This window comes from Heteronotia binoei, chromosome 19 (genome assembly GCF_032191835.1).
Source record: "Heteronotia binoei isolate CCM8104 ecotype False Entrance Well chromosome 19, APGP_CSIRO_Hbin_v1, whole genome shotgun sequence".
Lineage (NCBI taxonomy): Eukaryota > Metazoa > Chordata > Lepidosauria > Squamata > Gekkonidae > Heteronotia > Heteronotia binoei.
Genome location: NC_083241.1, coordinates 40836581 through 40853569, shown reverse-complemented (window position 1 = coordinate 40853569; position 16989 = coordinate 40836581). Strand labels below are relative to the sequence as shown.

The 16989-nt window shown below is 51.8% G+C and overlaps 2 protein-coding genes across 2 annotated transcripts in view; one reads left to right on the top strand and one right to left on the bottom strand.

Moving 5' to 3' along the window:
* Positions 1 to 2334: 2334 nt before the first annotated feature.
* On the top strand, positions 2335 to 8047 carry FBXL22 (F-box and leucine rich repeat protein 22). Its single transcript, XM_060260096.1, has 2 exons — positions 2335 to 2674; positions 7676 to 8047. The coding sequence occupies exons 1-2, from the start codon at positions 2340 to 2342 to the stop codon at positions 8019 to 8021; spliced, it is 681 nt and encodes a 226-aa protein (XP_060116079.1). The 5' UTR covers positions 2335 to 2339; the 3' UTR covers positions 8022 to 8047.
* Positions 8048 to 9764: 1717 nt separating this feature from the next.
* HERC1 (HECT and RLD domain containing E3 ubiquitin protein ligase family member 1) overlaps positions 9765 to 16989 on the bottom strand; it is a 159989-nt gene continuing 152764 nt past the window's right edge. Inside the window, 4 exon segments of the mRNA XM_060260258.1 lie at positions 9765 to 10466; positions 11743 to 12048; positions 13897 to 14049; positions 16673 to 16925. Of these exon segments, the coding sequence (XP_060116241.1) occupies positions 10281 to 10466; positions 11743 to 12048; positions 13897 to 14049; positions 16673 to 16925 (898 nt within the window). The 3' untranslated portion in view covers positions 9765 to 10280.

Here is a 16989-nt window from a genome sequence, read left to right as displayed (position 1 = left end):
ATGTATCCGCCTGTCTCCGATGAGAACGAGGGAGGGGGGGAGACTCTCTGCCGCTAGATGACATTGTGGGATCAAAGGCAAGCGAGGTACCTGCTTGCTACATAAAGTTGGCTTGCGCTCGCCCCTTCCGTCTGGCTGATCGCTGCTGTGGTTTAGAAAGGAAAGGAAGGTGCTTCTGCTATGCGAGGGAGCCCTTCAGCTGCTGAGGCTTCCAGGCGTAGGGTCTTGGAAATAGTGTTAATGGAGCCGAGTCCTGCCAGTCCGCAGCAAAAGGGCAGGCCGGATGGGGTTGCTGACTCGTTTGCCGTCGTCTTCTTCTTCGTAGTCCTGGACATCTTGAAAACTCCGCTTGCCACCCCGCCCCCCAAGGCCGCAGTGCCGGCGTTGTGGGCGTTTGCCATTAAAATGTAGCATTTGAGCCTTGGGGAGAAAGTCGAGAGCCCTTTTGTCTTTCAGCCACGATTCATGCTCTCAAAAGTATATTTCTCTGGAAGATTTGCCATTAAAAGATCTTTTTCCTCCCCTCTCGGTGGTAAGTGTGCTAATTGTGCGTCGTGATGCATTTTCCTAGGCGCCTGGTGCTAAAACGGTCCTTTCCTCCCTTGTTGGGCATTCCCTAAAAGTTGCCCTTTTTTGCCGCCTTTAAAGTCACAGTTGGGGTGGGGGGGGGCTTAGTTTTCACAGGCTTCTATCTGTTCCCCTGACCTGGATAGACTGGTCTCCTTGGAGAAACAGGGTCAGCCTTGGCCAGTATTGGGTGGGAGACCACCCAAAAAGTCTAGGGTCAGGCAACGGCAAACCAGTTCTCTTGCCTTGAAAGCCCTACGCTGTTGCCGTAAGTTAGCTATGACTTGATGGGAAGGGGGGGGGAATCCTTTGGTGGAAGAGCTTTTCCCTTCTCACATCGGCTGTAGGCTACAGCACGTAACGAGCAGACAGCGTCCTTCTGCCTGGTCCATCTCCTTGACCATCTCTGCCTCTGCGTTAGGCCTTGGAGCTCTTTGCAGGGGGTCTCTCTTCTAGTTTTGCGAAGAGCTAAGCCAGCAGCTTCTCAGTGGTGACCGTCCTCTCGGTGGTAACTCTGCTAATTGTGCGTCGTGATGCATTTTCCTAGGCGCCTGGTGCTAAAACGGTCCTTTCCTCCCTTGTTGGGCACTCCCTAAAAGTTGCCCTTTTTTTGCCACCTTTAAAGCCGGTTTGGTGTAGTGGTGAAGTGCGTGGACACTTATCTGGGAGAACCGGGTTCGATTCCCCACTCCTTCACTTGCTCCTGCTGGAATGGCCTTGCGTCAGCCATAGCTCTAAGTGTGCAGACTCTTATCTGGGAGAACCGGGTTTGATTCCCCACTCCTCCACTTGCACCTGCTGGAATGGCCTTGGGTCAGCCATAGCTCTCTTATCTGGGAGAACCGGGTTTGATTCCCCACTCCTCCACTTGCACCTGCTGGAATGGCCTTGGGTCAGCCATAGCTCTCTTATCTGGGAGAACCGGGTTTGATTCCCCACTCCTCCACTTGCACCTGCTGGAATGGCCTTGCATCAGCCATAGCTCCGGCAGAGGTTGTCCTTGAAAGGGCAGCTTCTGGGAGAGCCCTCTCAGCCCCACCCACCTCACAGGGCGTCTGTTGTGGGGGGAGAAGACATAGGAGATTGTAAGCCGCTCCGAGTTTCTGATTCAGGGAGAAGGGTGGGGTATAAATCTGCAGTTCTTCTTCTTCAGAGCTCTCTCAGCCCCACCCAAGGGTGGGGTATAAATCTGCAATCCTCCTCCTTCTTCTGAGGTGTCTGGAAGCAGGAGGGAGTTAGCACTGGTTTTCCTCAGCTGTCCCCCCCACCTCAAGCCAGATACTCCAGAGTCTTTGGCCTTCAAGAGGAGAACCTGCCTCAGGCTCTCTCCTCCAGCCAACCCCGAGAGAAGGTGCTGCTGCGGAGGCCTGCTGTACGCTCTGCTCAGTCTTCTGGCTCCAGAGCGGCTTTTCCTTGCCTTGGCAGGCACCCATGGCTGCCCCAGCTGGAGAGCCACTGCTAGCAGCACAGCAAGAGGCTTTGGATCTCCACACAAGCACCAGCCACCTCCTAAACAAACACGGCTGAAGAAGAGGGAGATCCTTTTAAGGCAACAGTTGATCCAACGGAGCCATTTTGTTGCTGCTGGGGCCGTTCCCCGGGGAGAAGACACTCCGGCTGCAGCCCGCCTCCCCTTGAGCCTTCCTCTCTCCGCCAGCTGCTGGCCAAAAATAACCTCCGTCCCACGACCATATTTGTGCAAGAGACCGGGAGCGACTCGGTGCTGGCAGCCGACCCGGCTTCCGACAGCTTCCTTCCCCGCTCGGAGAGGGATGCACCTCACGCAGCTGAACGGGGAATGCCTTCTCCACCTTTTTTCTTTCCTGGACAAAGAGAGCCGGAAAAACTTAGGCCAGACATGCCGCCGCTTGATGACCGTCTTCCGGGAGCCCTCGCTGTGGCCTCTGCTCAAATTCCGCTCTCCTTCGGAGCTCACCAAGGGCAACTATGTGCTGGGACCGGCCCTGCGCCACCTCTCCATCGCCTGGCACTCCAGCCGTGTCAAAGTCTGCAACATCGAGGACTGGCTGAAGACGGCCTTCCAAAGGGACATCTGCAGCACCCACGAACACACCGTCAGTGACTTTTTGCTCCAGGTTTGCCAGAGGTAAGCGCTTCTGCCCCCCACTATGAAACGTTTCAGCCGACAGGGGTATCTCATACAGGAGTCACCACTAGTGTTCCCTCTAAGCTGAGCTAGCTCACAAATTTTTTAGCCTCCCAAGTCACAGAATTTTGTCTTCGCTCAGGAAGGATGACCCCAGAGCGCAGTAATTTTTGCAGTAGCTCCCAACTTAAATGCCAGTAGCTCACAAAGTAGCATTTTTGCTCACAAGACTCTGCAGTTTAGAGGGAACGTTGTTCACCGCACCCCGATGGGCTCCAGGATTTAACTATCGATGAATGTTCAAACAGGGCCTGCTGCAGACATTACAGAACCCTTTCTGGGCGGGGGGGGGGGTGTCCCTGGAATCTCCCAAAAGGCTCCTGTTGCTACTTGTGCAGGAATGAACATTTTGTCATGTAAACACCTGAAATCATCTTTGACACCTGTTAATATGAGGCAAAAATTTCCTAACCTTCAGGTCTCGCTGCTTTCCCAGGCCAAGGTTTCTACACCTTGAGCAAGCTAAATTAAGAACATAAGAGAAGCCATGTTGGATCAGGCCAATGGCCCATCCAGTCCAACACTCTGTGTCACATAAGAGAAGCCTTGTTGGATCAGGCCATTGGCCTCTCCAGTCCAACACTCTGTGTCACACAGGGGCCAAAAAACCAGGAGCCATCAGGAGGTCCATCAGTGGGGCCAGGACACTAGAAACCCTCCCACTGTTGCCCCTCCCAAGCACCCAGAATACAGAGCATCACTTGACCCAGACATAAGAACAAAAGAAAAGCCATGTTGGATCAGGCCAATGGTCCATCAAGTCCAATGCTCTGTGTCACACAGGGGCCAAAAAACCCCCAAGTGCCATCAGGAGGTTCACAAGTGGGGCTAGAAGCCCTTCCGCTTTGCATCCCCTCCCAGCACCAAGAATACAAAGCATCACTTCCCCAGACAGTTCCAATAGTATGCTGTGGCTAATAGCCACCGATGGACCTCTGCTCCATATTTTTATCCAATCCCCTTTTGAAGCTGGCTATGCTTGTAGCTGCCACCACCTCCTGTGGCAGTGAATTCCACATGTTAATCATCCTTTGGGTGAAGAAGTACCTCCTTTTATCCGTTCTAACCCGACTGCTTGTCGCTCTAGTATGCCAGTCCTCCTGAGTGCCTTTCCCACCACCCTTCCTGCACCACGCACTCAGTCCTATCCCAGGCATTCCAAGCATTTCTGAAAGCTCTGACCAGCTCCAACAGCTGCAGCCAAAAAGGGGGGGGGGGGGGTTGCCTCTCTCTTCCTAGCATGGGAGCATTAACTATCGCACTGATAGTTAGAAGTGCCAGAGAAGAGACCAGAAATATATTTAAAAGAGATATAGCGTTGGTCTGCAGTAGAGCAGACTTCTGGGAGTCAAAGGAGTTTTTGCCTCTTGTAAGCATAGACCCCCCAAGGCGCCGCTGGGCTCAGATCTAGCTGTCCCTGAAGTCGCTCTGCTGTACGACTCCCAAGAACTGGCAAACGGACACCCGCTTCTGGTGCCGGATGGAACCCCGCGGGGACCTCTAGGCAGTCAAAATCTTGGGAGCCCCTTGCAAATTATCTCGGAGTCGGAGAACCCGCCCTGCCGCCCACGGCCCCAACTGCAGCCACCTTCTTAAAAGCCCCTTTTACTAAGCTGCGGGGGGGAGAGGCAGAGAGAGGCAAACTGGGCGACAACGCCAGCAGCAGCTGCACCGGGCAAGCTGGGCACAGAGTAACTCAGCTGCTGGTTGCACGGGCGGGGGTGGGGGAGCTGACATGGGGCCATTAATGGCATGGGGGCCCATAGGCCAGTGCCTACTTGGCCTAATTGTTACTCCAGCCCTGCCGGCTTCAGGCTGGCTTAGAAGAGTCACGCGAGCCCTCCCCAACCACAGGCAGGATTCAAGGCACACATCTCGACAGCCCTTCAGGAGCTCCCGGGGCCTTCTCCGGCGTGCCTACCGCAGCAGGCACGCTGGGGAAGGCTGAAGCCATTGAGGAGGCATTTAATTTTTCAATTTATACCCTGCCCTATCCCGCAAGCGGGCCCTGGGCGGCTTACGACGTTAAGAAACCTTACAAAATATTAAACAAACCACATCCAAACTAAATCACCTCGTCACTGCAGAATAAACAGAAACCATGATCCACATCACTGGCAGCAAGTCCTAGACCACATATACGCTGGTAGTGTTCAGCATAGCATAAGCATTTCCCCTATGAAGAAAGGTTAAAACGCTTGGGCCTCTTTAGCTTGGAGAAACGTCGGCTGCGGGGTGACATGAGAGAGGTTTACAAGATTATGCATGGGATGGAGAAGGTAGAGGAATAAGTACTTTTCTCCCTTTCTCACAATACAAGAACTCGTGGGCATTCGATGAAATTGCTGAGCAGTCAGGTTAAAACGGATAAAAGGAAGTACTTAAGAACATAAGAGAAGCCATGTTAGATCAGGCCAATGGCCCATCCAGTCCAACACTCTGTGTCACACAGTGGCAAAAAAATTTTTTATATATATATATATATATATATACACACACACACACACACTGTGGCTAATAGCCACTGATGGACCTTTGCGCCATATTTTTATCTAAACCCCTCTTGAAGGTGGCCATGCTTGTGGCCGTCACCACCTCCTGTGGCAGTGAATTCCACATGTTAATCATCCTTTGGGTGAAGAAGTACTTCCTTTTATCCGTTTTAACCTGTCTGCTCAGCAATTTCATTGAATGCCCACAAGTTCTTGTATTGGGAGAAAGGGAGAAAAGTACTTCTTTCTCTACTTTCTCCATACCATGCATTATCTTGTAAACCTCTATCATGTCACCCCGCAGTCGACGTTTCTCCAAGCTAAAGAGTCCCAAGCGTTTCAACCTTTATTCATAGGGAAAGTGTTCCAGCCCTTTAATCATTCTAGTTGCCCTTTTCTGGACTTTCTCCAATGCTATAATATCCTTTTTGAGGTGCAGCGACCAGAACTGCACACAGTACTCCAAATGAGACCGCACCATTGATTTATACAGGGGCATTATGATACTGGCTGATTTGTTTTCAATTCCTTTCTAATAATTCCCAGCATGGCGTTGGCCTTTTTTATTGCAAACGCACACCGTCTTGACATTTTCAGTGAGTTATCTACCACGACCCCAAGATCTCTCTCTTGGTCAGTCTCTGCCAGTTCACACCCCATCAACTTGTATTTGTAGCTGGGATTCTTGGCCCCAATGTGCATTACTTTGCACTTGGCCACATTGAATCGCATCTGCCACGTTGACGCCCACTCACCCAGCCTCAACAGATCCCTTTGGAGTTCCTTACAATCTCTCTGGTTCTCACCACCCTGAACAATTTAGTGTCATCCGCAAACTTGGCCACTTCACATATATATATATATATATATATGCCACTGTGTGGCACAGAGTGTTGGACTGGATGGGCCATTGGCCTGATATATATAGGCCACTGTGTGGCACAGAGTGTTGGACTGGATGGGCCATTGGCCTGATCCAACAGGGCTTCTCTTATGTTATGTGACACAGAGTGTTGGACTGGATGGGCCATTGGCCTGATCCAACATGGCTTCTCTTATGTTCATATAAGGTTCTGGGGGCGGGGAGCGATGATTTCAGGGGACGCCCGCTGGAAGAACTCCTCCTTACAGGCCCTGCAAAACTTAGATAAGTCCCGTAGAGCCCAGATCACTAGCGGGAGTTCATTCCACCAGGTAGGGGCCCGGACCAAAAAGGCCCTGGCCCTCATTGAAGCCAGCTGGGCATCCTAAGGACCACAAGATGTTGTGCAGCTGATCTCAGAACCCGGGGTAGGGGGGGGTCAGATGGGGAGAGGCAGTCCCAAAGATATGCAGGCCTCAGGCTGTAAAGGGCCTTAAAGGTAAGGAGCAACACTTTGAAATGGATCCGATACTCAAGGGGTAGCCAGTGCAGTTTGTGCAGCATTTAAAGACGCCTCCGCTCCTGCCCCCTCTCCGAAGCCCCGCCTCTAAAGAAGAAAGCCTTGACGTGGGTAGTCCAGGCGAGCCTGACCTCATTGGATCTCGAGAACCCACGCAAGGCTGGCCCTGGTTACTGTTTGCAGGGGAAAGGCCACCGGAGAAGTCCAAGGCTGCTACGGAGGGGCAGGCAAGTGGCAAACCACTTCCAAACACCACTTGCTTTCAAAACCCTCCAGGGTTGCTATAAGTCACCTGTGACGTGACGGCGCTTTCTGCCACCGTAGTCGCCCCCAGCTGCGTCCCCAAATATATCTGCTTCAATTCAGTCTGTTTCTACAGACCCACAGCCAGTTTGGTGTAAGTGTGCGGACTCTTATCTGGGAGAACCGGGTTTGATTCCCCACTCCTCCACTCGCAGCTGCTAGAATGGGACAAGCCATAGCTCTTGCAGAGATGTCCTTGAAAGGGCAGCTTCTGAGTGAGCTTTCTCAGCCCTACCCACCTCACAGGGTGTCTGTTGTGGGGGAGGAAGGGAAAGGAGATTGTGAGCCGCTCTGAGACTCTTCAGAGTGAAGGGCGGGATATAAATCCAATATCTTCATCTACCTCACAGGGTGTCTGTTGTGGGGGAGGAAGGGAAAGGAGATTGTGAGCCGCTTTGAGACTCTTTGGAGTGGAGGGCGGGATATAAATCCAATATCTTCATCTACCTCACAGGGTGTCTGTTGTGGGGGAGGAAGGGAAAGGAGATTGTGAGCCGCTCTGAGATTCGGAGTGGACGGCAGGATATAAATCCAATATCATCTTCTTCTTCAAGAATCCCTGGCAGAGAGAGCTTTGACTCTCGAAAGCTCAAACCCTGGAAATGGCAGCTGTGGGTGGTCAGTAGGTATCCCCTGAGCTGGCCAGGAAGCTGCGGTGGGTAGCTGGTGCTGGGTTCCATGCACTTTGGAAATACTGTAGTGGATGGAGGAAGGACAGGCCATAGATGGTCCATCTCTTTAACCTGCCGTGTTCATGCTTTCAGATGCCCAAATCTTCTGGCCGTGAGCCTTTCGGGGTGTGGCCACGTCACGGACGAAGCAGTGGTATCGTTGCTCCGGAGCTGCCCCTGCCTCAAGATCCTCCAACTGGAAAACTGCGTCCGGATCAGCGACCGGACTCTGGAAGCCGCTGTCCTCTACGCTGACTCTTTACGAACGCTGCGGGTGGATTTCTGCAGGAACATCACCCGGGCCGGTTTGCAGAGATTCCGGAAAAAGCGTCCTGCAGTCGCTCTGAAAGCGGAGAGGAGTGCGGACATGATCCCAGACCAAAAACCGGGCGACATCTGGACATCTGACAGAACAGCGAAGAAACTGCTGTGGTACTAGGAGCGTCCTGTTATGGGTGGGCTTACAGATTCAGGGATCTTGAAAATTGTCAGCATCTGTATGGAAACAACCACTAGGAAATTCTCTCGTGTGACTTCACTGACAATCAACCCATCTCTAGAGGACCTCGGATTTTGGTCACCTCGTGCCTGGAAGTTTTAGAAGCCGAGAGGGACGTCGCTTTGCCAAGCGGCCAAGGAGTTTTCCGTTTCCTTTTCATAAAACGAAGACTTTAGCAGCGTGTTTGCACAATGGCTTCTGAAAAAGATCTCCAGTGGAATTCTGGACCATCACAACGACAGGTGATGTGCCAACAGCCAATAAGACATGTACATTATGGTCCTTACCAAAATCTCAACTTGTGATCATCTCCAAAAAAACCCAAGCACTGAGGAAAGGAGTTGCATCTTTCATTCCCCAAAGGGTTTGCATCTGCTATGCTTGTTAATTTCTACTGAAATAAATTATTTGGTGAAAATAAAACACACACCTCAGTGGCCATTATCCAGCAGCGTTCTCTCTCTAGTCTAGCCTAAACACACACCACTGCACTTCCCTTAAGACTCCCCCCCCCCCCCAACCTCCAGGAGTTCTGTTTGCCCATCAGCTATTAAGATGATTAGTTCAAGGTGATTAAAAAAAAAGGTAAAGCTAGTCCCCTGTGCAAGCACCAGTCATTTTTGACTCTGGGGAGACATTGCTTTCACGTTTTCATGGCAGACTTTTTACGGGGTGGTTTGCCTTTGCCTTCCCCAGTCTTTTATACTTTCCCCCCAGCAAGGAAAGGAAAGGTCCCCTGCGCAAGCACCAGTCGTGTCCAACTCTGGGGTGACGTTGCTTTCACAGCGTTTTCACGGCAGACTTTTTACGGGGTGGTTTGCCATTGCCTTCCCCAGTCCTCTACGCTTTACCCCCAGCAAGCTGGGGACTCCTTTAACCGACCTCGGAAGGATGGAAGACTGAGTCAACCTCGAGTCAGCTACCTGAAACCAGCTTCTGCCGGGGATCGAACTCAGGTCATGAGCAGAGCTTAGGCCTGCAGTACTGCAGCTTTACCACTCTGTGCCACGGGGCTCTTTCAAGGCGATTAGTTTCCCCACAAACAACCCAAAATCAACAGAGAATGAAATCGTGTTCACACCCATCTGCTTCTGGCCTTGTAGCCACAGAGTTCACCACGCATCGGGAAAAGGCTAAATTTTCTGATTTGTCAGCAAAGGCAACAAGCGGGATGCGGCTGCTGAGATTGCCCTGGATCCCACGTTATTGTCTCTTGTGTAGGATTTAATAAGGCCGGAACAGCACGTAAAGTTTGGCTTCTGCAGGGTGGCCATTTTGACATTAGTCTTTCAGCCCCCCCTCCCAGCTGACCTCTCTGCCCTTCCACCACGGGGGGGGGGCAATCTTCCCCCTCCCTCCTCCTTTCTGCTTCCCTGCCTAGCTGCTTCAGTACCACCACACTTGTTTCCAGCTGTCAGTCTGATCTCAAAAGGACAACAATCCCCCCCCTCTAAAAAAAATGCATCGTGATGCTGAAAGGACAGCAATCCCTCCCTCCCTCCCCCCCATAAAAGCACCAGAAACAACCCACGACGGGAGACTTCAAAAAGTAGGGCAAGCAGGAAGGCCCAAATGGCAAAGTCGATTCTGGGGCCGGCTCCACTCCGAAGGCTGAGTGGCTGACCCGTCGAAGAGCAAAAAAAATCCCCCCTCCCGCCTTGCATTCAGTTCTTCAATTCGCGCTTTTCTTTTCTTTTTTTATTTGTCTCTGCATAAGGAACCCTGCACAGGCATTTCAAATCAAAACAAAAATAAATATATGAATATTCATGTAAAACTGTCCTTTCTAATGAACAATTATACACAATGTACAACTCTTTGTGTTCACTTGGGGAGGGGCTCGACGAACGCACCTGTCCCAACAAAACGCACCAAGAAAAGGCTCCATGCAAAAGAGAACCAAAAAAAAAAATATATATGGGGGGAAGGGAAGGGAGGGGGGAACCCTGTTGTTTGATCTCAGTTTCGCTTACCTTTGTTTACAATCACCAAAAAAATAAAATAAACACATCTAAGTTTCATTACATTTATCGCAACTAAAAAGGTGGCCACTGGTCGGTCGGTTTCTAAAACATCTATCGTTACCATAAAATGGCGTCAACATTGAACTCGGAGATGGGACACTATGTGCGAGGAGGAGAGAGAGAGAAAGATGGGCTTTGTCGTTGTCTTTTTGTGGGGGTGGGGGTGTGCACAGAGTCAATAATCTGTGTCCGAGCCCTCGGCGTTGTCCACGTTGCGGGACAGCATGTAATTGTCCATGTCGATAGACCTGCAATTGTTGATTGCATAGCGCAAACGCTCGGCCATGATTAGCTGACTGGAATAGGGGGGAAGCCTCAGTTGAAAGAAACAGGTCTGTGAGGTAGGCAGGCTGTCATAAGGCTGCAGGCGGGGAAGAGAAGAAAGGCAGACAACCGTCAGGCACCCATCCGACATAAAAAAAAAACCCCGGGCACAAGCCACTTCTCTTTCTAAAGGTGGGCAAAACCCTCGCGGTTCAATTCGGGAAAAGCGGAGTCTCTAAGCATGCTCGGACACTCCACTGTCTACGAGGATTCTGGGGATAGGAATGTAAACGGTCCCCCCTCCCAGCAGACCCACCCACCCAAATGGTTCTCTCCCATTTCAGGAAAAGCTGAGTTTCTAGGCATGCTCAGACACTCCACTGTCTACAAGGATTCTGGGGATAGGAATGTAAACGGTCCCCCCTCCCAGCAGACCCACCCACCCAAATGGTTCTCTCCCATTTCAGGAAAAGCTGAGTTTCTAGGCATGCTCAGACACTCCACTGTCTACGAGGATTCTGGGGATAGGAATGTAAACGGTCCCCCCTCCCAGCAGACCCACCCACCCAAATGGTTCTCTCCCATTTCAGGAAAAGCTGAGTTTCTAGGCATGCTCAGACACTCCACTGTCTACAAGGATTCTGGGAATAGGAATGTAAATGGTCCCCCCCCCCAAAAGCAGACCCACCCACTCAAATGGTTCTCTCCCATTTCAGTTCAGGAAAAGCTGAGTTTCTGAGCATGCTCAGACACTCCACCGTCTGTAAACAGTAAACTGAAATGGGAGAGAACCATTTGGGTGGGTGGGTCTGCTGCGGGAAGGGAGGGGGGGAGCAGATCCACCTACCCAGATGGTTCTCTCCCATTTCAGTTCAGGAAAAGCTGAGTTTCTGAGCATGCTCACACACTCCACTGTCTATAAGGATTCTGGGTAGAGGAGGAATGCAAACAGTTCCCCCACCCCACCCACAGCCCCACCCACCCGAATGGTTCTTTACTACAAAGTTCTGGCTTGAAGGAGGCTCTGCCCCTGGAACGATAGCAAAGTTCGCTTCCTGTGGGCTGACCAAGTCACCTGCCCTGTGCCTGCATGAGTTATTCACACCTCTACAGAACACGCATGCCTTTTGAGACCTGGAGCTTGTTTCAAGCCCCGAGAGTCCGAATATCTCACCTACGGGATTATCTTCATGGCCACGGAGGCAGTGTGCGCCCAATCTGGGGAAACTGGATTAACACCGCTTCCCTGAACCGGCTTTTTGATGGCCCCTTCCAATTTTGTCATGAAGACGGGGCCGTTTCAATCCCGGCTTCCTTTTGCCAAATCAGCGGGTGGGGAGAGTTAAGGGGGAAAAGGGGAAGCGGCGTCTTACCCGATCAACCTTCATGATTTGGAAACGCTGAGAAATATCCGCTGTGTTGGCTGGCAGGCGAGACCTCCCCGACACGAACCTCATGAAAAGGACTCGCTCCTCGTTGGAGAACTCCTCCAGGGTGTGCCAGAACCACTGGACCAGCTGGTGCTGCTCGTCGACCTCCCTGTAGCGCACCACCTTCTTCAGGACGTCGACGGAAATCTCGGGCATCCCACAGACCATCTGCTCCAGCTGCTTGGCGGTCAGGAGGGAGAGCAAAGGGACCGGCACGATCCACGACATCCCCTCCCGCACCGCGGCCACCTGCCGTCCAAAGAGAAGGCGAGGCTTATGTAGAAAACATAACTCTATTTATTTATTTGGCCTATTTATATTCTGCCCTTTCCCAGATGGGCGAAGGGCGGATCACATACAAAGAAAAGCCATCGCACGCAGTAAAAACCAATAACTACAATTAAAGCAACAGCATTATATATCAACGTTATATAAGAAAGGCGGGCAGGCACACAGTGCAGATTTAGGTATAATCAGGAGTCGCTTTGTAGAAAAAGAGGTGGTGGAGCTCATCCAGGGATTGTTATGCAGCTGCACCTACTATTCAATGGACAAGGAGGTGGAACTCTCAGAAGGAGGAGGAGGAACTCTCAGGGGGAGGTGGAACTCTCAGGAGGAGGTGGAACTCTCAGAAGGAGGAGGCGGAACTCTCAGAAAGGCTTCCACTGAATCTGAGGCCTGGGTATAATCGTTCAGGGACCCGGATACAGTGGTTCAGATTAAAAAATCAATGTGGGGGAGGACAACCGATGGTATAGGCCAGGGGTGGCCAACGGTAGTTCTCCAGACGTTTTTTTGCCTACAGCTCCCATCAGCTCCAGCCACTGGCCATGCTGGCTGGGGCTGATGGGAGTTGTAGGCAAAAAACATCTGGAGAGCTACCGTCGGCCACCCCTGGTATAGGCAACAGAGTAAAGGATGCCCGCTTGCCTCAACTAAACGCCTGGCGGAACAGCTGTCTTACAGGCCCTCTATGTTGGATACTGATGGCCAAAAAAAGATACTGAGCACCTTTATTGTCAAGGATACCCACAAAGAATTGCCGTGCAAGCCAAACACGGGGCGGATCTTAAGCGAGAGCTTCCACAGGGCCTGCAAAACGGCACTCTTCCGGCATGCATTTTCATGACGGCGACACCTGCAGCAACGGGATTGGCCCATAAAGCACTACCAATGGTTCTACCTCACCACGCTATGGCGATTCTGGGACCTCTCAGAACAGCTGACGTAGCGACTTACCACCATTGGAATTTAATCGCTGTCTGAAGTCATGATAGTAGCACATGCAGGTCTTTCAGTAATTGGTTTTATGTTTTTAATTGTTGTTTACCCTGTCGGTCGCACTAATCGGATGGTGTGACCTGTAACCTGTGAGCTGTCCTGAGCCTGCCTTTGGTGGGGAACGCGGCATAGAAATTAAATAAATAAATAAGCAACGTAGAATGCTTTTTGAAAAGTCCAACACAAGCAGTCAGAAGGTCAGCACATGATCATCATCTTCAAGTCCTAGAAGGGCTGTCCTAAAGAGGATGGAGTGGAATTGTTTTCTGTGGCCTCGGAAGGTAGGACCAGAACCAAGGGGTTGAAATTAAAAGCATTTCCGGCTCAACATTAGGAATAACTTCCTGACCATTAGAGTGGTTCCTCAGTGGAACCGGCTTCCTCCTTGAGAGGTGGTGGGCTCTCCTTCCTTGGAGGTTTTTCAACAGAGGCCAGATGGCCATCTGACAGCAATGAAGATCCTGTGAATTTAGGGGGAGGTGTTTGTGGGTTTCCTGCATTGTGCAGGGGGTTGGACTCGATGACCCTGGAGGTCCCTTCCAACTCTAGGATTCTATGATTAGGAAGAACTTCCTGACAGTTAGAGCGATTCCTCAGTGGAACAGGCTTCCTCCTTGGGAGGTGGTGGGCTCTCCTTCCTTGGAGGTTTTTCAACAGAGGCTAGATGGCCATCTGACAGCAATGAAGATCCTGTGAATTTAGGGGGAGGTGTTTGTGAGTTTCCTGCATTGTGCAGGGGGTTGGACTCGATGACCCTGGAGGTCCCTTCCAACTCTAGGATTCTATGCAAGTGTGTTTTGGGTCAGATCCTCTCACCTGACGGTCCATTTCATGGAGTCTGTACTCGATGGCTCTCTCCACGTATTCCTTCCTGTTAGAGAAGGTCAGGGGGATGCTGTTCCCACCAGGGATTATGGGAACCATTTTCCCGTCGGCACTCTGGCCCACAAAAGAATCCAGAGGAATCATCTAGCAGGAAAACAAAAGACAGGCTGTTCAGGCCGAGGGGCCCACCAAGGGCTCTGCAGCTCCTGACTCCACTCGGATCAGCAAACAGGTCTGGGCTGTAAAAAATATAAAGGCTTTGGGGAAACGGTGTGTAAAACAGAGCAACATCTCATCTTGATTTTGTGCCACTAGGCACAAAGAGGCAGCCCTGGGTGATGTAGTGTAAAATGCATTTGTTTAGCACTTTTGTCATGTGTATTTACTTAGAACAGTTTTATTCCACATTTCCTCCTGATCGCGGCCCCCAGAGCGGTAAGCATAAAAACACCAGAACGGCTAAAAACATTTAAAATAGTAAGATTATTCAACAAAGCTCAATTCAGTAATTGAGTAAAAACAGTAATTACAGTAATTCAGTAAAAACACATAAGTGAACAACGATAACCGTTATCGGGGATGCGCCAAATGAAATAATAATTTTAAAAGTCTTCACTCATTGGGGGAAGACACCGACAGAGGGCGTTCCAAAGTCCTTGAGGCAGCTTATATACCGGGTTCGTTACAAAGTGCTGGTCATTACCTTTAAAGCCCTATATGGTCGAGGACCTGTCTACCTCAGGGACCGTCTCTCCCTATATGAACCCCAGAGAGCACTGAGGTCAGCTGGAAAAAACTTGCTGACTATCCCCGGACCAAGAGAGGTGAAGTTGCAATGCACCCGCAATCGGGCCTTCTCCTCTGTGGCCCCGAGCTTATGGAACCAACTTCCAGAGGAAATGCGGGCCCTGCGGGATCTTGAACAATTCCGCAGGGCCTGCAAGACTTTCCTCTTCCGACTGGCTTTCGATGATGTAGAAAATTAAGTACTAATGATACCGCCATCATAATAAAGAACAAATAGCAATAGCATTAGCACTTTTATAACTGTAATTAATTTTAAATCTATTAGAATTTTAATGTTGAATGTAACCTTGTTTTTATACAATGGAATGTTACTGTTACTGTTAGCCGCCCTGAGCCTGCCCCGGCGGGGAGGGCGGGATATAAATAAAATTATCTAATCTAATCTAATCTAAGCTCCCACGCACCATAAAAACCACAAAACTCCACGTGAGCTGGAAAATACAGAAAGGAACAGAGCCTCAGGCACAGTGGTGGAAGGACTGTGGGGACACGGAGAAACTTCCCGAGGAAATAAGCCAGGACAGCAGCTTCCAGCACTCCAGCCTGGTTCTGCCCTGGGAACCCTCTTTCACGGGCAGCAGGGAGGGGTGGAGGAAATTGTGGAGCCCACCTGCTCCTGTTCTCTCCTGCGAGAATCCCTGCCGTCAGAGAATGGCCAAGCCGGCCCTGCCACTGGTCAGCAATTCCTCTGCCCTGCAGAAATGCAATTATTTGCAGGAGGGGAGGGGACGCGCCCCATTCTCAGCACCTCTGGGGCTGGCTGACCAGGACCTCAATTGGGCCTGGGTTTGCTCCCAGAACCTGCTTTTGTTTGGGGTTATGCGCCACGTTTTCGTGTGCTGCTGCCATCCCCTCCTTTGCGGTTTTCATCTTTTCTCACACACACACACACAGCTGCAGAGGGTTGTTTCAACCGCACACTCTTCCCTTATTGTTGCCAACACTGCTCTGTGATGGCCAGAACTCCCTTTGTCACAACCTGGCTCCTGACTCCATCCCCATGTCTCCTGGCTCCACCCCCAAAGTCTCCTGGCCCCACCCCCAAAGTCTCTTGGCCTCACCCCCATGTCTCCTGGCTCCACCCCATTCTCCTGGCTCCACCCCCAGTCTCTTGGCCTCACCCCCATGTCTCCTGGCTCCACCCCCAAAGTCTCCTGGCCCCACCCCCAAAGTCTCTTGGCCTCACCCCCATGTCTCTTGGCCCCACCCCATATCTCCTGGCTCCAGCTCTAAAGTCTCTTGGCCTCACCCCCATGTCTCCTGGCTCCACCCCCAAAGTCTCCTGGCTCCACCCCCAAAGTCTTCTGGCTCCACCCCATATCTCCTGGCTCCAGCCCCAAAGTCTCTTAGCCTCACCCCCATGTCTCCTGGCTCCACCCCCAAAGTCTCCTGGCTCCACCCCCAAAGTCTTCTGGCTCCACCCCATATCTCCTGGCTCCAGCCCCAAAGTCTCTTAGCCTCACCCCCATGTCTCCTGGCTCCACCCCCAAAGTCTCCTGGCTCTAGCCCCAAAGTCTCTTGGCCTCACCCCCATGTCTCCTGGCTCCATCCCCAAAGTCTCCTGACCCCACCCCCATGTCTCCTGGCTCCACCCCCAGTCTCTTGGCTTCAGCCCCAAAGTCTTCTGGCTCCACCCCCCAAAGTCCCCAGATATTTCATGAATTGGACCTGGCGACCCTAAGCGTAGGTGGTGTGAAAGGCCTGTGCCTGAGAACCTGGAGAGCTGCTGCCAGTAGCCCCCCCACCCCCGCGCAGCAGACTAAGGGACAAGCTCACATGTACCACTCAAGCCCAACTGGAAAGATCCCCCAGGGCCTGTTTTGGCACAAAAATCAACGTGGCGCCCCACGAGAAGGTCTGCCCCGTGGACCACGCAGATGGGGGCTCCAGCGGGCTCTGCCTGCAGCCGCCCTCTGACTCGAGGAGGAAGACCAGACCGCAGAAAGGGACCGCCACTGACCTCGTGGAAATTCTCCTCCATGATCCCGCTGTCTTCAATGTGAAGAATGCTGTTGAGGGTCTGCACGTAGAGAAGGTCCACCTCCTCGAGGTCCTCCAGGGCCAGCGGGATGCAGCAGAGCTGCTTCCAGACCAGCGGGGCCAGGTGGAGGTCCAGGGGCTTCTTGGTCCGGATGGCCACGCCCATCAGGATGCCCAGGAACTTGAACTGCAGCAGGTGCTCGTCCGAGCAGGCCGAAGGGTTGAAGAGGAACCTGAGCGGGGAGATGACAAAAGCGCACAAAGGTGACACCCGGGCTTCCCTTGCGATCACAACCA

Coding starts and splice junctions, on each gene's coding strand:
- FBXL22 (XM_060260096.1), top strand. CDS start 2,340: ATGCACCTCACGCAGCTGAACGGGGAATGCCTTCTCCACCTTTTTTCT. Junction 2,675..7,675: donor TTGCTCCAGGTTTGCCAGAG/GTAAGCGCTTCT, acceptor TCATGCTTTCAG/ATGCCCAAATCTTCTGGCCG.